The following is a 22,485-nucleotide window of genomic DNA, read 5'->3' on the forward strand; positions in this document are numbered from 1 at the left end:
TGCGATGCCTTGGGCCTTTTAGTAATGGGCAGGTTTTAAGGTCCTAGTCCTAGTCATGGAGGACAACTCTCCCAACCATTTCCATAACAAGTCCTCATTGAAGGGTAGTGATTTTCGCACTTTTGTTTTCTCTTCTTGTTTTTGTCTTTTGAATACCCTTCTAGAGTCTAGAAATAAAGGGAGTACAGAGAGAAAAATGGGAAGTGCGAAAATCACCTCGTATCGAACCTCTAGAAATCCAAAATTAAAATGTGGGGCTTTGTTGGTGGCAAGATTTAGGTCCAAGACAATTTCACGCCCGTTTATCAAGTAATATAACGTGCAAGGTAGTATTGAGTATAATATGACACAATGTATGATCAAACCTCCCTATCTCATCCAAACCAGAGTCCAGACTTTCATGTTTCCAAGCAAAAACCACAAAAGCAAAGCCTAAAATAACAAATAATTGTGAGTCTCCACATCTAAAATTAGCAATAATAATAATATAACTGTAAACAATACCTCTTGTGAAGCTTGCCTCAAACCAATGCGCATTGCGTTTCAGCAACAGAAAAAGGCTCCCAAATTTCTTTGTACCTGATTCCCCCTTTACGGAGATACTCTCGTTACCAAATCACCATGTGGTCAGCGTTTATTGAACGGAGCGGTTCACTTTCTATTGGACATGCTTTCGTTGTTGTAAGCCTTCGTATCTTAATGCATGTGATCTTGGTTAAAAGATAGTTTTCTCCCCTTTATGACTACTCTAGAGAGCATGGTCTATAACGAGTCATCAGAGATTCATGGGCAGTTAGCGAAAAACAAATGCACGAAACCAAAACTCTCCCTTCCGAATTCTGCTAGCTGCTTTATCTAAAATTCAGTTCCAGTTTTAGGTTTCTCTTCCTTGCAAGGCATGGCTAACTACTCTTTCCCTCCCTTTACCTCCACTCAAGTTTCATTTCTATTCCTATGTATATAACCTTGTTCCTCACAAGCAAAATTCTATGACAAACCGAGAGAAGAGACCAAAAACATTAAGGGAAAAAGAAACTTATCAAACGTTTCTGGTCGATGGAGATCAAGATAGGAGCTGAGGAATCCAGACACCTGCATGATGATGATCAGAAACTTCCCCTCTTGCAAGATGCACCAAAATCCGTGACAGAAGAGCAAAGAACGCTGATACAGAAAGGCGAATCCAGACATTTCGGAGCACGGCTCATTTGGCCAATCTTTTGCCTACGGGAACAGTTCTTGAATTTCAGCTTCTGGCACCCATATTTACAAACCAGGGCAACTGTGACTCAGTCAGCCGGTCCATGACTGCTGGCCTTGTGGCCCTCTGCGGGGCTTCATGTTTTCTACTGAGTTTCACTGACAGCTTAAGGGACAATAAAGGAAATGTCTGTTATGGGTTCGCTACATTCAAAGGCTTATGGATCATTGATGGGTCAGCCAACATATCAACTGAAGTCGCTGCAAATTTCCATCTGCGGTTTATAGATTTCTTCCATGCCTTCAGGTCAATACTTGTATTCACAGCTGTTGCACTTTTTGATCAGAATGTAGTGAATTGCTTCTATCCAACACCGTCAGATGAGGCTCAGGAGGTACTCGCAGCATTGCCAGTTGGCATTGGTGTCATTTGCAGTATGTTGTTTGTTGTGTTTCCAACCAAGCGCCACGGAATGGGCTTCCCCCTCTCTGCAAATTAGCAACTCCTCTTTTGCTTGGTCAGTTCATATTTGCCTGCATGCTACTTAAAACCGTAAAACCCCGCACATACAACCTTAATTATTCTTTCTTCCATCCCGGCTTCCTCCAAGATCTGTAAATGCCGGTCATATGACGATTCTCTTTGTTTGTAAATTCCAGTTCAAAAGTCCATGGCACATTGAAAGAGAACTTTTAAACATCTCAACTCTTAATCAAATAATTACGAATATCATTTGAGGTGCCGACTAAGAAACACTTGAGATAATGATTTCTCTTATCTTATGTGCCAAAGATTGCAGTACATCTTCCTGTATTGCATGAGTCAGGTATGTAAATATTTGGAAAACTGTCTATAAATTAAATCCAAAAATTCCACAAACTCGAAATACATAACAGTTACATGAATCTAGTAAATCCATAACGAACAAGGGTGGCACCTTGTTGGCCAAAAGACAAAAACGAAGGATGGAATGTGGATGGCATGAGCCTATGTGTTATAGTGCCAGACAATTAAAAGAGCAGTTCACTTCAAGATTGTCGGTCAACAACAACAGCATCCCCAGAAAGTGCTTTACAAATCATGTGTCAGGACACTTGTCATATATTGAGCCGGAAATGTATAGTTTCTTAAAAAGAAAAGCAATTCGCTGGACAGGTTTTCATAATAAGAATGAAGAAAATGAAACGTGTGCAAGAGCACTTACTAGCCCACAACTTTCAGATTAGTGTCTCAGGCTCAACCACTTCAGTCATCAGCTCAGCCTGCAACAACTCAGCAGGTTCACGCACCTTCTTTCGATTCCAAAAACCGTCCACCATGGCACTCCATATTCCCTCATCGGGGACACATCCATCAAGCACCATCTCTTCAACAATTCGATAAGCTTTGTGCAGGTCTCCTTTCTGAGATATACATTTCACTAAAATATAAAAAGTCTTCATATCAATTGAGATACCCCTGGTACGCATGCTAAGATACAGTTGAAAAGCTCGGTTTTGATCACCGTTGCTACACAAGCCCTGGACCACTGCATTATGAATCCTAACAAGAAGGCCCCAGGTTAATCTGTTAGGTGTAACTCCGCCAAGGACCATCTCATCAAGAAAGTTTGCAGCTTCCTTGAACTTGTATACATTGCAAAATCCACTTATTACTTTCCCATAAAGGCCTGCATCTGGTTTCAAGCCTTGAAGCTTCATCCTGTCAAGAATCTCTGTAGCTTCTTGAAGCTTTCCTTCTTCACAGAGTCCATGAAGCAAAGTACTATATGTGATTATGTTCGGCTTATGGCGCTTGCTAACCATTAAGTCTAATAGTGCCATTGCTTGTCCAGAACGCCCACCCTTGCAAAACCCATCCATCAAAGAGCTGTAAGTAAACACGTTTGGAGTAATACCTTTGCTTGACATGTCTTCAAACAATTCCATAGCCTCATCCAAGTTCTTAGATTGACACAAACCATGTATCAAGGAAGTATAAGTAACAACAGAGGGCAAACAACCTTTTGTTCCCATCTCCTTGAATAGCCCCTTTGCTTCCCCAATCTTTCCCATCCTACACAATCCATTGATCAAAGTACCATACGTATACGAATCTGGGGTGCACCCCTTATTGGGCATCTCGCGGAATATTCGAAGAGCTGAATCCATAGAATTACTGTTCTTACAAAGGGCTTTGATCAAAATATTAAGCGAAATAACACTAGCTGGAATGCCAGTTTCTCTCATATACTTATAGAACTTGAAAGCAATCTTTAACTGGTTTTCTTCAACAAGAATGCCAAGTATGGTAATGTAAGTTTTTTGGGTTGGTTTACACTGAAAGTCCTCCATCTTGTGGAAGACCCTCACGGCATCCAGCGGCCTGTGAACGCGGCCGTACCCTCTGCAAACAGAGAGGAATATATCTTCAGTAACACTACACTTCTCCTCTCTCATCCTATCGAGTAACGCCTCTGCGGACCTGAACTGGTTCGCGGAGACTAACCGAGAGACCATGAGACCAAATGTGGTGTGATCATGCCGGAAACCATTGGTGTATTCGGCTGTTGCCGAATCGAATACGAGAACAGCTTTCTGCAAGTCCTTTTCAGCTTTTATCAGCTGCCCAACTTGGGAAGTCGTGATTTGTTTCGACCATTTGAACAAAGTTTTACTTCCCATTCTTCGCACCAACTCTCTCTCAGTAATGGCAATCACCCACTCCAAATTAAGCTTCAATTTGCACAATAAACGGTTCCACGAAAATCTCCGAATCAAAACAAAACTACCCACGAACAATATGAATCAATTAGCAGCAAAATTCAAGCTATGACATTTGGTCTAAACTCTCTGAGGCATTTCATCAAACAGATTCGGGTCGCCATACATCACACAAGAATTTCGCGGGAAAAAGTATGAATTGAACTCAAACACAAGGAGTAGCTACCTCCTCGGCTGATTGCTTGTCGTGCAATTGCTTTTCTCCTTCTGATTCGGTGTATTTTTGCCGTCGCCGTTGCTGTCTATGAGTGGTGATACTTAGCGGAGGCGCTTTTGACGGCGGCGGCGCGAAGACTGGATGACAATTTACGAATTTGGATCGAGACATGAAGTATTTGAATCAGGCCCAATCGTTAAAAGTTCATGTCCGATATGGATCGGGTCGATCTACCATTATGTTGGGTCATGTCCGTTATAGGCCCAACAAATGATGATGTGACTTTTGTCATCGTATTTTGGGGTTTTCAAATAAGTAAATTGTATCAATGGTCTTTCAACTTTCTTCAAAACGTGCAGTTATAGTCTTTTTCATCAATTCCGTTGGAACTTCTTTCAAAATGAGTCACGTGTCATGCACGTAAGGCTGAACCAATGGGCAAATATAAAATCCAAATGTGCAAAATTGTAGAAAAAGGCCCTCAACTTTAATTCAATTGGAGAAGTAGTCCTTTGACTTTAACCCAATTGTAAAAATGTTCATTCCAACATGACTCATTTTAATGGAATTCTGACGAAATTGACAAAATGAGTCATAGTTACACATTTTGATCAGTTAAGTAACCAATGATAAAATGATTTTTTGTTGAGGGACCATTGCTTCCCTTATTAGTTAAAGTTGAGAGAGCATTGCTACAATTTTCTCTTTTCAAATCAAACAGCTTGATAAAACTTCACTGTTACTCAAATTTCTTCAACTTTGATCTCATATATTAAAATGATTGACTATTATAGAACGTAAATTGTCACCCTGAACTTACATTAGAGTTACAACGTCGTATCTGTCAACCTACATACTTAGAGCCCAAAAATTGAGGCTATATAGAATCTATGCGTACCTTAAAAAAAAAATCATCCGTGTGAATAAATTGTGAGCCTTTTGGTCGATCAGATATTTTTTTGGGTAAGTGGACTAGTTGTTGAACAAAAATCATCAAAGCTTTTATAAGCTTTGTGTTCCAACAATTTGATGCCCGTGACAAACAGGTGAGAGGAGCAAAAGGATTCACAGCTCACAGAGGAAAGGGAATTACGTAAACGCAAACGATAAGGCGATCGAAAACACACCCATCCCCGTCGCTCCTACGCCTTACGCTGGGGATAAGCAGGGCCCCCTCGCCTCCCTCAGTTCACATCCCCATATGTCACCCTCATTCTCTATCCACCCCCCACCATAGTGCCCCATATTCCTCCTCCCATCCTATCACCATTCAACAACTCAAACCTCTTCGAAATTATTTAAGACCGCTTATAAAATAACTAAAAGCGAAATTAACAATCAAATCATTTTTTATCGTGCTTCTTAAAAGAAGTTAAAAACGGTTTTAGATTTATAAGTACTTTCTTAAAAAACAGTGATTATGCATATTCAGAAAATGCTTCCAACATGCTAACATTTTGTGGAAAAGCGTATCTTATTTGAATTTTTGATATATTTTAGGATTACAATTCTAATGTACATGTAAAGGCAGAGGAGTACTTGAACTGAAAATGCAGTTGGTTGTAAAAGAGGTTGTATGCACTTTTGGATTCAACGGGTTTGTAACAAAAACACCTTTAACATAGTGCAGTCACCTAACTTAAGCTCTTATAAGCAGAGGTGCTACATGGAATGAAATCCATTATGAATCTCTGGGTCCGAAACCTACGAACTGAGAGATTCAATATGTTGAAGAGAGAGAGAAAAAGAGATTCGCACTGTTAAATTTTTTGAGTTTTTGCTAAGTGGGCCAATGAAATAGACTAATAGAGATCAAATTGAACGGTTCAAATCTCTCTGGACACAGTGCTACATAAGCAATTTCTAACTTAATCACACCGGCGGATGTACTACACTAACGTGTTCCGCCTCGTACAAGATCCTAACCAAACGAACGGAAACAAAAGCAATTAGCCGCCTTCGTTCTCCCTGCAAAACGATTCGTTTCGTTCTCTGTCCCTGCCCTGTTCAGAACAACAAATAAGAGCTCACTGTATCTTCCCAATTCACATTCCCCACTCCCTCTCAGCCACTCGGTTCTCCCTCTTGCTTTCCCCACCAATCATGGAGTCGCGAGTGTTGTCACGCGCCACCGCATTCGCACCGCTACCCTACCAGCGCAAGCCATCCCACAGAGAAAACGGCGCCGTATCGTTCGTCTCGGCCCGGCCGATAGGGGCCGTGAGCGAGGGTGGGAACCTCATATGGGGAAGGCAGCTCCGCCCGGCGCTGCTGCTCGAGGCGTCCCCGATAAAGAGGGAGATTCTCAAACCGTGCCTCGCCGCGGCCTCGTCGCCGGCTCAAGGAGATTCGCCCGGGTGAGGTCCGTCTCCTCCGTTCCGACTCGTCTGACTCGCCACCGTCAGCCTCCGTACTAATGAGTTTTTTTTGTTTGTGTTTTTTGCCGGTTCCTTCTGACTCGGTGGTGTTACAGGGACGCGAAGGTGGCGCCGATCGGGTTCTTTGACAAGTACCCGTTTATCCTCACCGGTTTCTTCTTCTTCATGTGGTACGGACTCGCGCGCTTCACCTACAATTTAACGGCTTAATATAAATTGTTGAAACAGTTTATATTTAATTTGAATTTATTTGTATATATATTTTTGAGTAATCATTGTGTCTGGAATTACGGATTTGTCCTTGGTTTTCAGGTATTTTCTGAACGTAATTTTCAACATCATGAACAAGAAGATCTACAATTACTTTCCGTATCCATAGTAAGTGTCCCATTTTCCATTTTTTAATACAACTAGATGTTACTGTGCTATATTAAATTATATACTGTTGTGCGAGAAAGCTAAGTGCTTTAGAGCAAGTCCATTCCCCTTTTGAAGGCGGGTCTAAAGTCTAAAAAAATTAGCTCGCATTCTCAAAAACCCACTCCATCCTACAAAATAGACCGGCCCAAAGTTCACCCCAATCTCTAGGCCGGCCCAGAATGGGCTGAGTGAGGAATCGGCCTATCTGATGTCATGTTAACGTCAACCATGACTGATTCTTTTTTATGCAGCTGGCGTGTGGGTGTGTGTTCTAGACCTTAAAAAAAATATTGTTAGAATCTCACTGTGAGCCACGTGTCCACTTTTGGACGGTTGGATTTCAACATTTTTGAAATCCAACGATCCAGATTAATTAACTTAATACAAAATTATAAGAAATGTTTAAAAATACAGAAAAAAAAAATTTAACGATTTTTTTTATATATAAATACCTAACCATCTTCTACACAAATTGTACTTTCGGAAAATGACACATGACGTAACAAGATTAGTTAAAAATTATATCCGAAATTAAAAATAATTTATTTTATTATTTTATAAAAAATTAATTATATTTTAATACGAATTGACTAGATTTTGGGCCAGCTCATTTTTTAGGAGTGGAGATTCATTTGGCCAATTAGTGTTCAATCAAATCAATTGCTATTCATTTGGGTGGATTAAATGAACTTTGGGCCATGTCATTTTTTAAGGGTGAATTTGCTCTTATGCAACGAGATATTACTATGATATATTTCAAATCATACACTATCTAAATGTTTTCATGCAACGAGATTTTACTGTGTTGTATTTTAAATCATGTAGTTGCGAAAAAGCTAAATCGTTTCCTGCATCAAGATGTTACTGTGCTATATTTTAAATCATACAGTGTTATGCGAAGAAGCTAATTATATGATAGTGTACAATTAGCTTAAAATACGGTCGTAATGACATATCCCGTGCCTGTTCTAGTTATTTTAAGTTCCGGCTTCTTCTGAAGAAATGAGTTTTGTTGTGTGCGGGTGCAGTTTTGTGTCGGTCGTGCACTTGGGTGTCGGAGTAGTGTACTGTTTGATCAGCTGGGCCGTGGGACTTCCCAAACGCGCTGTAAGTGAACCACTTCAATAAATAAAGGGGGATTTGAATTCGAGAGTTAGAACGGGCAAACTGACCTAACTCACGTTTGCAAATCTGTGTCTGGTTCACTTGAAATGTGACCGTGTTTTCTCTCCATGTAGCCCATTGATGCAAACCTCTTGAAGCTGCTCATCCCAGTGGCAGTGTGCCATGCACTTGGCCACGTCACCAGCAACGTCTCGTTTGCAGCCGTTGCTGTCTCCTTCACGCATACAATCAAAGGTGAGAGCACAAATTTATGATCCAGCAGATTTCGGATAAGAACAAATGACTATGAAGTTAATGGTGCATTAACGTTGGATTTATTTGTTTCAGCTCTTGAGCCATTCTTCAATGCTTCTGCTTCGCAATTTGTCCTCGGACAATCAATCCCCTTGTCTCTATGGCTGTCCCTGGCTCCTGTTGTTATTGGTATGCTCTTCTGTTTATGTTCATTCAGTTGTAATCGTATTATCCGAGATTTAACCAAATGTGTTGATATTAATGTGCAACTCATTATTTCGATGAATCATTTGTCCGAACAGATATAAATTTAGTATCCCGTAAGTTGGTATTTCCATGGTTTTAAAATGCAGGTGTGTCGATGGCATCGCTGACTGAGTTGTCTTTCAACTGGCTTGGCTTCATTAGTGCTATGATTTCAAATATCTCCTTCACTTACAGGAGTATCTATTCAAAGAAAGCCATGGTGAGTTTTCCTTCTCGAAAACTTTACGTTTTGAATTCTCCAAGTTAACTTTTCCCTCTTTATATAACATTTTTGTTATTTCTGCAGACTGATATGGACAGTACCAATCTCTATGCTTATATTTCAATCATTGCACTCTTCGTCTGCATTCCACCCGCTCTCATCGTGAGTACACTTCTCTTGAGACCCCCGGACGTTTGATTCTGCAACTGAAATAATAATTTTGATGAATTCCGTGTCTCGTCCCTCATCAACAGTTAGAGGGACCTCAACTGATCAAGTATGGCTTCAATGATGCAATTGCCAAAGTAGGACTTGTCAAGTTCGTCACCGATCTCTTCTGGGTTGGATTGTTTTACCATCTCTATAACCAGGTACATGTGTAGTAGCATAATCTTCTCACTTGAATTCAATTGTTATGAAATCATACGAACGGTTTATGTTTTTCCAAATTCTCAGTTGGCCACCAACACCCTGGAGAGAGTGGCGCCTCTTACGCACGCAGTTGGAAACGTGCTGAAGCGTGTGTTTGTGATTGGCTTCTCGATCGTGGTCTTTGGTAATGATTTTATGTCTGACAATCTTCAACTTCGTTTTTAGACCAACGAAAACTTGACTCTTTTGTGTTCTGCTGCTCGCAGGTAACAAGATTTCAACACAAACTGGTATTGGAACTGCCATTGCAATTGCAGGAGTGGCAATCTACTCTTACCTCAAGGCCAAGATAGAAGAAGAGAAACGAGTGAGTCAGATATAGCTAAGTAGATAGTTCATGCAATCTACTCTTGCATCCAATGTCTGCAATCGTGCATGTTTGGAGTTGCCTTTAAACTAGTATTAGAACCCGCTTGAGACTGCTTATGTAGGAAGCACTTCTGCTCACATTTTTCTCAGTTAGCTAATGCATTTTTCATTGTCTTTCCTGAAAATCCAGCAAGGAAAAGCTGCATGAGACGGAATGAAGAACGGACATGGAGGGAACCATGCATTGTAAATTTCATAAATTCCCTTCAGAAGAAATTGCAAATTGAGTATCTGTTATCTACGTCATAGTTTGTTTCCTTTCCTCCTCCTCACCCCACCCCCCCTTTCCTCTCCTCCTTCTCTTTCCCTCTTTTTTTCCATTGATTGAGAGTACAAAGATATTCTAATTTGTAATGATCATTTCTTTATCATGTTTCTTGTTTACGTGATTTTTACTTTGTATTTATTTCATTAAGTCAAGCAATTCACTTTACTTTTACATGATATTAGTTGTCTAGAGTTTTTATTAACGTCTCGGTCTTCATGACAACCTTTTCTTAATATTTTTTTCTCCCATCCTCTTTTTGTAAGTTGGATGTGCCAAACAATTACAATAAAGCATAAAGGAAAAAAAATTATTTAAAGCCCGAAAGTGATTGGACAATTGTTCCTACAACTCTTTTCCGCAGACAAGTGGTTGTAAGAATAGTTGTCTGATCACTTGGTTGCAGTTAAGTTTTTTAATCGATTGGAAATTCAGAGCTGCAAAACACTGCCCTCCAACTGTAGACACAGTTCTCTTTGAGGAATGAAGGATAATCAAGATTTAGCCACTCAAGCAAGGGTGAGGATAAGGACCTTCCAAGTTCTACTGGGGTCCTTAAAAAAATGGTTCAAGATATTCAAGAGGAGATAACCATAAAATTTTGGAGTGGATTGTACCCTCTACTAAATGCTTTTAGTTGGGCATTTTCTTATTGGTGATCAGAAATTTGCCACGAGCTCTAAAAGCTAAATCAATATTTTGATACCTCTTATAATTAAAATAACACAATTCCTTAGTTAGTGCTACGAAAGTGCATTATAGCAACTTAGGGCATGTTTGGTTGGGAGTATGATTCTCTCCCCTCCAAATTTCCTCTCCTTCTATTTGAATGATCATGATTAAATCACGTCAACATTTTGTGTTGACTTTTTTTTTTTTTATAGAAAGAAAGAAACAAAGAAAAGTGAGAGAGAAGTGGAGATGAGAGAATCCTATATTCTTACGTTGATTGGATCAAATTAGATATGATTTTTCACCTTTGTGCGGTGTACTTATCTTTAATATTAGAAAGCTAGATGTATATTATAGATGAAATAAATAATCATAGAAACTTGTCCTGAAAAGTAGCAATTATATAACCAAACCTTAAACATGGGTTTCAATTCTTCGAATCAACAAGCTCGTCGACAACCCCTCTTGCTTCTCCTTATTCTTTTTATTCTTATTTGGATTTTCATAACAACGGATGTCTTGTGTGGGTCGTGAATCGTAATTTTAATCAATATGAAATACAAAGTCTGATTCAATTTAGACCACCAAATGAGGCCTTATTGACCAAAAAAAAAAAAAAATTTTCACCACGTCACAAAATCATATATTTCTATCCTAAAATGTTAGAGCATCTCCAATGGTGAAGCTAAACACGTATTTCATTGTCGCGTGATCTACGGTGGTGATTATCAGGCTAATGAATGCATTCAGTTTTATCTTTCAGTCTTTTTATTTTTTTATTATTTTTTTATATCAAAAGTTAACCAAAACTGTACTATAATGGCTGACGTGACAAATTGCTAACTCATTTACCTTATAAATAGAAAAAATGCATCACTCCAATAGAATACTGAAACAAGTAGACAAATTCGAATCATTTCTCTTGCCGGCCGATGATGTACAAAGCCCATTTTCTAATCATCCACTTCACAAAAGCCCAGCCCAATGGTGTACAAACTAAAAACGGGGCCCACAAACAGAGGAAAGCAGAAACACATGCTCGATCATCGCTCACCCAATGACAAGATCGCATCCAACGAACACACAGAATCCAAACCAACGAACACCAAGAACCCTTCGATAAACACACGCACACACATGATGATACGATGCGATAACATATTAACTTAATTCAACCAAAACAAAAAACATAAAACAAAACAAAAAAAATGAAAACTGAACAAAGAAAGAACCTTAAAAATTGTTGCCAACCAAAAAAAAAAAAAAAAAAAAAAAATCTGAAAGTTCAAGAAATAAAACATATATACAAAATTAAAACAAAACAAGCAGCTGAGAGTCCAACACACACGACACAAACATTAAAAACCGAAAAGTCATCGTTTCACATGAAAGTAGCATCGTGTGAATTTAAAAAACACAAAAATTTAGAAACAAAAAAGTGAAAAATCAAATATTATGGAAGGTGGTGGAATTGGAATTAGAATCAGAGGGAGGAGGAAATACTACTGTTGCTGTTGCTGTTTTTATAATGTTCCTCGTCCCCCTGATTTTCCCTTTTCCTATTTTTCGATATTATTAATATTAATCATTGTTTTTGTTAATGATGTTATTGTTTGTTGTTGTGTTTTCTTTTCAATCCCCGTAAAAATTCAACATTTATTTATTCCTAAATGTTTATTCTTCGTATTCTTATTATTCCATCATGATAATCCTACGCCTTTTTTCTTCTCGATCTCGTCTTCCTTGACTGGTACGGTATTTTGTTTTTAGAGAGAGAAAGAACGAACGAGAGTTTTAGAGAGAGAGAGAGAGAGGGAGAGAGAGAGAAGGGGCAAGGAAATCGGATTCCTTTGGAAGACCCAGTTTTTTATGAGAATTTGGGGATCAGGGTTTCGAGGTTTGAAGGTTTGAGGGATTGAAAGGCGGAAGCTTTCGGTGAAATCCCAGATCTCGGTCTCGGTTTCAATGGAGGCGGCATCGGAGGGAGAAAATCAGAACAAAAATCATGAGAGCAATAGTAAATTTAACAATTCCAGTGAGGGGCAGAGCAAGCCCAAGCGTCAGATGAAGACCCCCTTTCAGCTCGAAACCCTCGAGAAAGCATATGCCTGTAAGTTCGATTCCTTACAAAATTCTTTTGTAACTTTTGGTTTGGATTTCTGTGGAAATTGAAGTTTTTGTTTTGATTTTTGGGTTTTTGGTCAGTGGATACCTACCCGTCGGAGGCGGTTAGGGCTGAGCTGTCGGAAAGATTAGGGCTTTCCGATCGGCAGTTGCAGATGTGGTTCTGTCACAGAAGGTTGAAGGACAAGAAGGAAGGGGGTCCACCCAAGAAGCAGCGGAAATTGGCACCCGCTTTGCCTGAGCCTCCTATGGATGATTTGGCTCATGGCTCAGAGCCCGGTAGTGATTATGGGTCGGGCTCCGGCTCCGGCTCAAGCCCCTTTGGTCATGCACAGTTGCGGAATGTGGTGGCTAGGGGTGTGGCTGATGACATTCCAATGAGGGGAAGGAGGTATTATGAGTCGCCACAGTCGAAATTGGAGCTCAGAGCCATTGCTTGTGTGGAAGCTCAATTGGGAGAGCCATTGAGGGAAAATGGCCCGCTTCTTGGGATAGAGTTTGATCCTTTGCCGCCAGATGCATTTGGGGCACCTATAGGTATAATTACTGGGTTGCCTTGTTGATTTTACAGCTCAATTGAGCAATGCCTTGTACTTGACTTATGTGGGACTGGATTGCAGCATTGTGCAGGGAATTTTGTGCATATTCTTGTTAGTGGGTTTATCTTGGTCTATTTTTCTCAGAGTATATTTGTATTCTGTACACCCTTCTATAAGATAACAGAAAATATTTTCATGACTCTGTTTTGCCATGTTTAAATGTGTCAATACGTAACCAGTTTTTTTGATAATTAAGTTTACTAGTTTGTTTAACATTCGTTCCTAGTTTGGTTTAAGATTAACATTTGCTTTGAAGGCTTTATGCTTCACGGTAGTTTAGCAAAAAAGTTTTGAGTTCCAAATTTTCTCATCTTGTGGTGGTCTAAAAGTATAGACTTTTACCCAAAGTAAATGCATTGTAATCCGAGAAGTTGTGAAAAAACATACAATTTAGTGCTTGATAAAACCAGATTGTTACCCTAGCATATTATTTCCTGTTATTTGAATGATTTTTTGGTATGCATTTAGGTTTCCTGCTAACCCTTTTGATTATTTACTTGGTGAAGCAGTTGCGGAGCAGCTGAAGCGGTCTGCCCATGCTTTGGAGGGCAAATATGAGCGTCATGATGCAAAACCAAATAAAGTCTGTCCCTTTTTCTTTGATCAATTGATTATTTTTATACACTGTATGATGGTATGTGCAATATGATAACATCTGCTCTATAAGATGCTGGCGAGCCATTAAGTGGTATACACGTACTGCCCTTCTTATTAGTATGTGACATCCTTCAAAACTTAAAACCACAAGATAATCTTGTGGGGGTTGGACGAACATAGGGTTGGTGGTATTATTTTGCAACTCACTTGAGTACTGTTCGATGACTGCAGCAGTATCTATAGTTTCTGTGCCAGTTTTTAGAACTCTAATTCGATTGAGCATGCTTCAAGCAGTCTGAGTTTGAAATCTTAGCAAGAGTATTTGTATCTTTGTCCAAATCTTCTTAGCTTAATTTTATAAGGGTGATTTAAAGTTGTGTTTAGTTGCATGACTGGTAACAAAACAACTCATTATTAACTGTCTGGGTACTCTTTCTCCCTTTCGTTCCCTTTTCCTCCTTGTTGTGGGAACTGATGCATTAAAATTGATTTTGTACTGTTGGTATTCTTATCTTTTTCTGTTGCCTGCAATTTTCGGTGTTTATGTACTCATGTGTCCTCAATTCTTTTTGGATGAAACATTGAATTAGAATGAGTTTTCATCCCAGGTTGCTCCAAGGACCCTCCATGAATATCCCTTTCCTCAAGATCACTCCAGTATTCGGTCTGATGCATATGGACAAGTCTCTCAATCTCATTTTCACGATTCAGCCATTGATGGTCCATCTGCAAGAACTTCATCATTTGCTGTTGGAAATGAGCCGTTGTCAAGGGTTCATGTTGTCCATGGTCATGCGTCGCGTGTTCGTCTTCTGTCTCAGCAGGAGAGGCAAGCGGTGCCCTACTCATCTCCTGTTGATGATGGAAGTCTACCACAAAGGGACTCCTTCACTAATGTAAGAGTAAATACTCAGTTTAGTGATCCCCCTGTTGTTGCACCGGAAAACTCTAATGTATTATCTGAAGATCAAATTAATGACTCTATTCTGCGAATGGAGAGGAAACGCAAGGTATACTTGTGCAGTTAACTTTATTTGAATAGTATTTTTTTTCTCAGCCAAGGACTTAACTAGTTGCGCCTTGTAGAGTGAAGAAGCGAGAATCGCTAAAGAAGTTGAAGCTCATGAGCTGCGGATCCGGAAGGAACTGGAGAAACAAGATATTCTGAGGAGAAAGGTTCTATTTTTCAGTCCTAAACAATTGTTTCTGAAGCATAGCAGTTTGTATGCTGATATTTTGAATTTTCTGCTTATAGAACGAGGAACGAATGAGGAAGGAAATGGAAAGGCAAGACCGTGAAAGACGAAAAGAAGAAGAGAGGTTGATGCGTGAAAGGCAGCGCGAGGAAGAGAGATTAAAGCGTGAGCAAAAACGTGAAATTGAACGAAGGGAAAAGTTTTTACAGAAAGAGTATATAAGAGTAAGTTCGAGGACTTACTAATGTAATGCATATGTGATGCATCTTTGATTTTTCATCATAACGTGATAAATTCTTAACCCCCCTGGGTTTATCGTGTAGGCTGAGAAAAGGAGGCAGAAGGAAGAGCTTCGCAAAGAGAGAGAGGTAGTGAGACGCAAAGCTGCACTTGAGAAGGCAACTGCACGCAGGCTTGCTAAAGAATCTATGGAGCTTATTGAGGATGAGCAACTAGAACTAATGGAGTTGGCAGCTGCAAGCAATGGTTTGTCCTCCATTATTTCTATTGATCTTGACACCCTGCAAAACCTTGATGCATTCAGAGGTAGGCGTTGTTTGGTAACATGAATACCTCTCTTAACCCTTGACATGGCTGCTTAGAGTACCAAATTATATCTTCTAGCCCTTTATAAATCCATGTGATCTACTATTCTATTCAGTATCCTCCCAATTGGTGTATGTTCTCTGGCACTCATTCAGAGAATTTTGAAGTTAAATCTTTTGAATCTTCTTGAATTCAGTTTAATAAGCTTGATACTGACCGATCCAGGACTTTTAATGTACTAAATTGAGCAAATAAAATATGCAGTCTATAGTAACTCTATAAATTTATTCAATGACGTGATTTTTCGTGGTTCAGATTCTTTGGTTGCATTCCCACCTACGTCTGTGCAATTAAAAAGACCATTTGCAATTCAGCCGTGGATCAATTCAGAGGCGAATATTGGTAACCTTCTCATGGTGCGTTCTTCCTTTTTCCTATTAGACGAGCTTTTAAAAGTACCTTATATGCTGATATCAACTATTCTTGTACGATTTATGGGTACAGTATGTCTTGTGCACAGGGCATAGTCAGTAATATCTATGGTCCAGCCTCTGGCTATTGCAATAGTTTCACTGTGCTTGTCTTTCTTCCTGGTCTTGCGTGTGTTCCCTAGTTCTATTGTGGAAAAACGATGATAAGCTTTTATAGGTTTTGTGGACCTATAACGATGCTTTCTGGCACTTCATTATTTAGTAGAGGAGACTAATTATCACTTGTAAAGATGTTGTTCTGATATCATTTGGTGTATGTGACTGTCTTATTGGTATGTGATCTCACGGTTTTTAATTTTGTGTCTAGTTATAAATTAATTGTTCTCTCCAGTATGCATGTTACTTGTAGTAGATTCTTTGTTGCTGATATTTGAATTAATGCCTCCGATTCTGATGTTTGAATGTTGTGATGTTAACAGGTTTGGAGATTTTTGATTACCTTCGCTGATGTTCTCGAGTTATGGCCCTTTACTCTTGATGAGTTTATTCAAGCATTTCATGACTATGTGAGCCACCAATGAGTTATTTTATTTCAAAATGTGCTTTCTAATTATTTGTTCTTCATATGTTTTCTGCTGCTCATAGACTAAATACAATTTTGATATTAGGATTCAAGGTTGTTGGGTGAGATCCATGTTGCTCTCTTGAGGTTGATTATCAAAGATATTGAAGATGTTGCAAGGACTCCTACTGGATTAGGAATAAATCAAAATGGTGCTGCTAATCCTGGAGGTGGACATCCACAGATTGTTGAAGGAGTAATCTCCCGCTCTCTTCATGCACGCAGTTATTTTGTTTGCTCATTTTGTTGCTTTTTCCTAATATTTCTTCATATTTTGGATTTTACTATTCATTTCAGGCATATGCATGGGGCTTTGATATACGAAACTGGCAGCAGCACTTAAATCTGCTAACATGGCCTGAAATATTCCGGCAACTAGCACTCTCTGCCGGATTTGGGCCACAGCTGAAGAAAAGTAGTATTGCATGGTCATACACACCTGATAAGGATGAGGTTCCCTTCTCAATTCTTTATAAGTTATCTCCTGTATCAGTTAAGAGTAGTGAAAAAAGAAAGTGAAATTTATATACATAGTAGTTTGAATTCAAGTTAAATTGGCATCCTAGTTCAAAGTAAGAGCATCAAAACTTAGATGTTTGGCTTTGCTTAGGTTTGATTTGTGAGTTGAACTCGATGATATGACGAAATTCAGACTTAGCTTAATGAGAACTACAAAGGAACCCATATGAATATCATTCAGACTTAGCTTGACGACTAGTATTAGTGCAGTGCTCAAAGACTTAGTCTAATACTGCAGTTACATTTTATGTTCATACTTCATATTAAGCCACCTTATTGGTGGCTGTTCCTGTGTATATTTTCTTCAATCAAATTAGTACATTCAGACGTTACAGATTTGGAATTTCTTCTGTTTTATTTTTGTTGCTAAAAATTGCAAGACTCACTGTACAATTGTTGTTACAGGGTAAAGTTTGTCAGGATGCCATTTCTAATCTACGAAATGGTTCCGCAGCTGTAAATGCATTTGCAGTAATGCAAGAGAAAGGCTTACTGGCTCCAAGAAGATCTAGACACCGGTTGACTCCTGGAACTGTAAAGTTTGCAGCTTTTCATGTGCTTTCACTTGAGGGAAATAAGGGACTAACAGTGTTAGATCTTGCAGAAAAGATTCAGGTGACTAAAATTTATTGTTAGCAAAAATTCTGTTGTGAGTTGTGACAAGAGTAGTCTTTTTGGTATTGGGTTTTATGTGCCTCATTCCTGATTTCTTTTTATTTGTCCATTATCTGTTCTTTTTTTTGTAAGAAATCTGGCCTTCGGGACCTGACAACAAGCAAGACTCCCGAAGCTTCAATTTCTGTTGCTTTGACAAGAGATACTAAGCTCTTTGAAAGAATAGCTCCTTCAACATATCGTGTACGAGCTGCTTACAGAAAGGATCCTATTGATGCTGAGGCTGTACTTTCAGCGGCCAGGAAGAAAATTCAGATATTTGAAAATGGAATTTTAGCTGCGGAAGATGTCGATGATGTTGAAAATGATGAGGTTGAAAGAGACGAAGACTTTGAATGTGAAGTTGAAGTTGATGAAGATCCTGATGTTGATGACTTAGCTACTCCATCAGTTGCAAAGAAATCCCCTGATGATTACAGTGAAGTAATTAGTTTCTCAGAAAATGGAAAGGACAGTTTATGCGGCGATGTTGGACTTGCTGTGAAAAATGAGTTTGATAAGGATGTTTCATGTTCCCCCGTCACTGGTTCCAAAGATGCATTCTGTCCTAGTGCTTCCTCAAAACAGTGTGTTTCGGGTGTAGATATTAGTAATAGTAATCTTGACCAAGAAAATATGGAGATTGATGAAAGCAAGTCAGGTGAGTCATGGGTTCAAGGACTTACAGAAGGGGAATATTCTGATCTCAGCGTGGAAGAGCGTCTTAGAGGTCTTGTTGCCTTGATTGGTGTTGCAAATGAAGGAAACACTATTCGTGTTGTTCTTGAGGTAAATATTTCCTTTCAAGTTTTTGAAATCAATGTAGTGCTGTATTTTCTGTGTAAAACATAAATTTGACACCAAAATTCAACAGGATCGATTAGAAGCTGCAAATGCGCTTAAGAAGCAAATGTTGGCAGAGGCACAGCTGGATAAAAGTCGCCTAAAAGAAGAGAATGTTGGTAGGTTAGATTTTCAATCTTTTATGGGAGGCAAAGCTGACGTACAAGCTACCGGAGTAGAGGACGGCCAAAGTCCCTTACGGGATGTTGATAACAGAAACATTGAAGCATCTCCAGTCACTGCAGAAAATCAAAAGTCTATCCATGGGTCACAAGGTGTTCAGAATCAGCTAAATGGTGTGCCTGTTGAAAGGACCTCAGCAGCCCAAGATTTCTCCATGGGTTCTGATAACTTTTTGTCTCAGCAACTTGCATATGCATCAAAAAGGTCACGCTCACAGTTAAAATCATATATTGCACATAGAGCAGAAGAGATGTATGCATACAGGTCCCTGCCTCTTGGTCAAGATCGTAGGCATAATCGATACTGGCAATTTGTTGCATCTGCATCAAGAAATGATCCTGGTTCAGGCAGAATTTTTATTGAATTGAACAATGGAAGCTGGAGGCTTATTGACACTGAAGGGGTAACGCTTAACAGTTTTTATATTCTGTTTCAATGGCACGTATCTCTGTGTTTTTGTGTTTCTTTTTGCACAAATGAATGTTGTTGGTTATGCAGATTACATTATATCTTTAGGATAAACCATTATTGAGCCCTTCATCCATTTGATGTGAATCAAAGTTGTGTTGGGCATCATTTGCTTCTCAGCAAAGTTGGAAACTTATTATCCTTTTATGCTTGCTAGATTTGACATGCTGTTTCAGTTGGCAGTATGTCTTAGGTTCTCAAGTCACATTTGTAATAGGTTTTTGTCTGCTTGTTGGCATGCTTAAATTTTATGCTTGCTAGATTTGACATGTTGTTTCATTTTTTTTAAGAGCTTTATGATCATAATATTTTGAATTCATTGTCTGTATAGGCCTTTGATGCTCTTGTTACGGCTCTGGACACACGCGGGATTAGGGAATCTCATTTACGCTTAATGTTGCAAAAGATTGAGGCATCCTTCAAGGAGAATGGTCGGAAAAATGCACATTGTCCTAACAATGCAGGCCCGAGTAAAAACCATGTTAAAAATGAAGCCGGCGAAATGGATTCTAGTCCTGATTTCCCTTCTCGTTTTGACAGCCCTGAAAGTACAGTCTGTGCTTTGAATTCTGATACAACGCAGAGCTCCTCTTCTTTCAGAATTGAGCTCGACAGAAGTGAAACTGAGAAAAGGGCTGCCTTGAGAAGGTATCAAGATTTTCAGAAGTGGATGTGGAAACAATGCTTTAATTCATCTACCTTAGGTGCCACGAAATATGGGAAGGAGAGATGCAGACCGCTGTTTGATGTTTGTGATGTCTGCCTCAGTTATTACTTTGAGGATTCCCACTGCGATACTTGCCATCAGACTTTTGATGCTTTCAACAGAAATTTTGGCTTTAGTGAACATGTAATTCAATGTAAAAGAAAAAGGACGTTGGAACCTTGGGATTTCCATGTTCCTTGTACTTCTGTTCCCTTGGCCAGGAGATTGCTCAAGGCATTAATAGCTCTTGTTGAGGTGAGATACTAATGCTTTACACCTCGGGTTCTGCTGGCATCTAATGTATCCACGCTTGATTTTTTATTCAGTCTACATATCACTCACTTTTTGTTTCACAGGTATCTACCCCACCAGAGGCTCTTCAATCGGTTTGGACTGAAGACCGTCGAAAGATGTGGGGAGAGAAACTGAATGCGTCATCATCAATGGAAGAACTTCTACAGGTTTCTATCCCTTTACTTGTTTTATCTTATGCTCAACCCTATATCCCCAAGAAATTTTGTTTTTCTGATTTCCTTTTTTTGTTTTTTACAAACAAAATGAAAAGTATCGTGTGGAAATATTTATCCATCATTTTCACTTCCATTTTTCTCCATGCTATTCTATTCACAACTCACCAGTGAGTTTTTGGGCCTGTACGACCATGGCTCCCCGTATGTCTGTTCCCATACTTTTTATATGATAAATTGCTCATTTTTGGACAAAATTCCTCGCAGACATTGACTCTGTTTGAGACTGCTGTGAAGAGAGACTTTCTGTCATCACACTTTGCACTGACAGAGGAATTACTGGGCTCCTGCAAACAGTCGGGGGTTGTTCGCGATTATCTTGACAGTGGATCCGTTCCTGTACTTCCTTGGATACCACTTACCACTGCAGCTGTGGCTCTGAGGCTTCATGAGATAGATTCAGCAATTACATATGTAAAGCAAGCGAAACCTGAGCCCACTGCGGACAAGGAAATGGGAGAATATCTTGTGAGTTTTCCCTTTTTCTCTTTGCTCTCATTCTTGGTATTCCCAGCAAAAATAAATAAATTGAAAGAGAATCTGCTGGAAACTTGGTGATAGAAAAGCATGCAAATCTTTAAAAGACAGCTTTTATGAAATTCCATAGATGTTGAATTGATGTTGGTGGTGTATGTACATCTTCTACCGTGTCATTCAACTTACATGTGCTTTTTTCGTGTACAGAATCAACCTATGAGACTTCTTACATCGAGGAGTGAGACTGAACTAACAGAAGCAGGCCTCAATGAGTACACGAGGGAAGACAACAGTACTCACCTGAAAAGTGGACGAAACAGCTTTAGACGTGGTAGAGGAGGTCGAGAGCAAGGACGCGGTAAAAGGTGGCAGAAAAAGGTGAATAATCCCAAATCAGTGGTAAGTCGTCGGAACATTAGGGGTAATGAGAATTTGAGTCAAGGGTTGAGAACTGTGGGAAAACGAACGCAGGGACAAGGGAGTGGACGGGGTCGCCGAACTGTTAGAAAGAGGAGAATGAAGAACAGGGCTGTTGAGGAGACACCTCTGGGCCGTATGAGTGACATACGCAGCAGCCCTGAGAGTGGAGGAGAATCGCCAAGAAACTTGGCTGAGGAATGGGATGATGAAAAGATCAATGTGAAAGGTGACGAGCAAGGAGAGTTGGAAGAGGGATATGAACAAGGAGAGTTGGAAGAGGGATATGAACAAGGAGAGTTAGGAGAGGGATATGAACAAGGAGAGTTAGGAGAGGGATATGAACAAGCAGGCGCATTGGAATCTGAAGACGACGAACAAGCAGTGGGATATGAACAAGGTAACTGGGAAATTGGGTTTGATGGGACTTCCAGCGGATGGAACAGGGGTTTAGTAGAAGCTAGTGACAACGATTTGGATACTTCTGAAGATGACAATAACGTCATGGAAGAAGTGAGAGATGAAGATTCAGAAGGGGATGTAGATGTCGATATGAGTGATGCCTCAGATGAAATGCCAAATGCGATGAGAAACGATGATGGCACAGAGTCGGAAAGTTCAGATGACTATAGTGAATGAAGATTGAAATATGAACTGCCTCTGCGCAACCGAGGTACCCTGGCTGCATACAGTTTTAGATAATGCAGCTTTACTAGCTGCTCGTCTCATCCTGGTGACGGAAATCAATATCGGCCTCCCCAAATCTTGATTTTTGCTATTATAATTATTAGATTAACATTTCCATTTTATGGATTAAATTGCTAAGTGGAAGTGTATGGATAGAGGATACTGGTTTAGGGGGAACTGCAATAGTTTTGTGATGTAACGCGTTAAGTCATTAAGCGTGTAACAAAACCATTTATTTACCTAATCAAAGGGTGAGCAAGTTACTTATAGCGCAAGCAACACATGTTCTTGTATTTTTAGTTTGTGAAATGCCAAGGACATTCTTTCAAAAGTCAAAAACCATTCCTTCAAACATCACTTGTGCTTGCACACACTCACTTTACATCTCAAGAATCTCTCTCAATT

The 22,485-nt window shown here is 39.5% G+C and overlaps 3 protein-coding genes and 1 pseudogene across 5 annotated transcripts; 3 read left to right on the plus strand and 1 right to left on the minus strand.

The window, feature by feature from the left end:
* Positions 1-356: 356 nt before the first annotated feature.
* Positions 357-3,868, minus strand: LOC137729597 (Pentatricopeptide repeat (PPR) superfamily protein). The gene is made up of 2 exons (XM_068468576.2): positions 2,406-3,868; positions 357-2,009 (listed from the first exon to the last, which is right to left on the minus strand). Exon 1 carries the CDS (start codon positions 3,862-3,864, stop codon positions 2,419-2,421), a length of 1,446 nt encoding a protein of 481 aa, XP_068324677.2. The 5' UTR covers positions 3,865-3,868; the 3' UTR covers positions 357-2,009; positions 2,406-2,418.
* LOC148693874 (protein DMP4 pseudogene) lies at positions 1,057-1,898 on the plus strand (annotated as a pseudogene).
* A 2,075-nt stretch (positions 3,869-5,943) lies between the features above and the next one.
* APE2 (Glucose-6-phosphate/phosphate translocator-like protein) lies at positions 5,944-9,918 on the plus strand. 2 transcript variants are annotated; one of them, XM_068468154.2, is made up of 12 exons: positions 5,944-6,477; positions 6,594-6,668; positions 6,811-6,876; positions 7,947-8,025; positions 8,157-8,277; positions 8,371-8,466; positions 8,631-8,743; positions 8,831-8,908; positions 9,001-9,117; positions 9,203-9,302; positions 9,385-9,485; positions 9,678-9,918. In XM_068468154.2, the coding sequence occupies exons 1-12, from the start codon at positions 6,224-6,226 to the stop codon at positions 9,693-9,695; spliced, it is 1,218 nt and encodes a 405-aa protein (XP_068324255.2). In that variant the 5' UTR covers positions 5,944-6,223; the 3' UTR covers positions 9,696-9,918. The 2 variants fall into 2 exon arrangements, with proteins under 2 accessions (XP_068324255.2, XP_068324256.2); XM_068468155.2 differs by having other exon boundaries at positions 6,231-6,482.
* A 1,897-nt stretch (positions 9,919-11,815) lies between these two features.
* Positions 11,816-22,355, plus strand: LOC137730060 (homeobox-DDT domain protein RLT1). 2 transcript variants are annotated; one of them, XM_068469127.2, is made up of 18 exons: positions 11,816-12,594; positions 12,690-13,145; positions 13,717-13,790; positions 14,413-14,814; positions 14,891-14,980; positions 15,060-15,224; positions 15,324-15,546; positions 15,862-15,962; positions 16,457-16,543; positions 16,646-16,795; positions 16,897-17,052; positions 17,524-17,733; positions 17,866-18,561; positions 18,647-19,201; positions 19,598-20,227; positions 20,329-20,433; positions 20,707-20,967; positions 21,184-22,355. In XM_068469127.2, the coding sequence occupies exons 1-18, from the start codon at positions 12,450-12,452 to the stop codon at positions 22,030-22,032; spliced, it is 5,355 nt and encodes a 1,784-aa protein (XP_068325228.2). In that variant the 5' UTR covers positions 11,816-12,449; the 3' UTR covers positions 22,033-22,355. The 2 variants fall into 2 exon arrangements, with proteins under 2 accessions (XP_068325228.2, XP_088534623.1); XM_088678497.1 differs by having other exon boundaries at positions 11,922-12,594; positions 13,714-13,790.
* The last annotated feature ends 130 nt before the right edge of the window (positions 22,356-22,485 follow it).

The sequence above is a fragment of the Pyrus communis genome, chromosome 10, assembly GCF_041283825.1.
Source record: "Pyrus communis isolate YQ-2024b chromosome 10, ASM4128382v1, whole genome shotgun sequence".
Classification (NCBI taxonomy): domain Eukaryota; kingdom Viridiplantae; phylum Streptophyta; class Magnoliopsida; order Rosales; family Rosaceae; genus Pyrus; species Pyrus communis.

Coding starts and splice junctions, on each gene's coding strand:
- LOC137730060 (XM_088678497.1), top strand. CDS start 12,450: ATGGAGGCGGCATCGGAGGGAGAAAATCAGAACAAAAATCATGAGAGC. Junction 13,791..14,412: donor ATGATGCAAAACCAAATAAA/GTCTGTCCCTTT, acceptor TTTTCATCCCAG/GTTGCTCCAAGGACCCTCCA. Junction 16,796..16,896: donor ATCCACAGATTGTTGAAGGA/GTAATCTCCCGC, acceptor TATTCATTTCAG/GCATATGCATGGGGCTTTGA.
- APE2 (XM_068468154.2), top strand. CDS start 6,224: ATGGAGTCGCGAGTGTTGTCACGCGCCACCGCATTCGCACCGCTACCC. Junction 6,478..6,593: donor GCTCAAGGAGATTCGCCCGG/GTGAGGTCCGTC, acceptor GTGGTGTTACAG/GGACGCGAAGGTGGCGCCGA. Junction 8,026..8,156: donor TGGGACTTCCCAAACGCGCT/GTAAGTGAACCA, acceptor CTCTCCATGTAG/CCCATTGATGCAAACCTCTT.
- LOC137729597 (XM_068468576.2), bottom strand. CDS start 3,864: ATGGGAAGTAAAACTTTGTTCAAATGGTCGAAACAAATCACGACTTCC.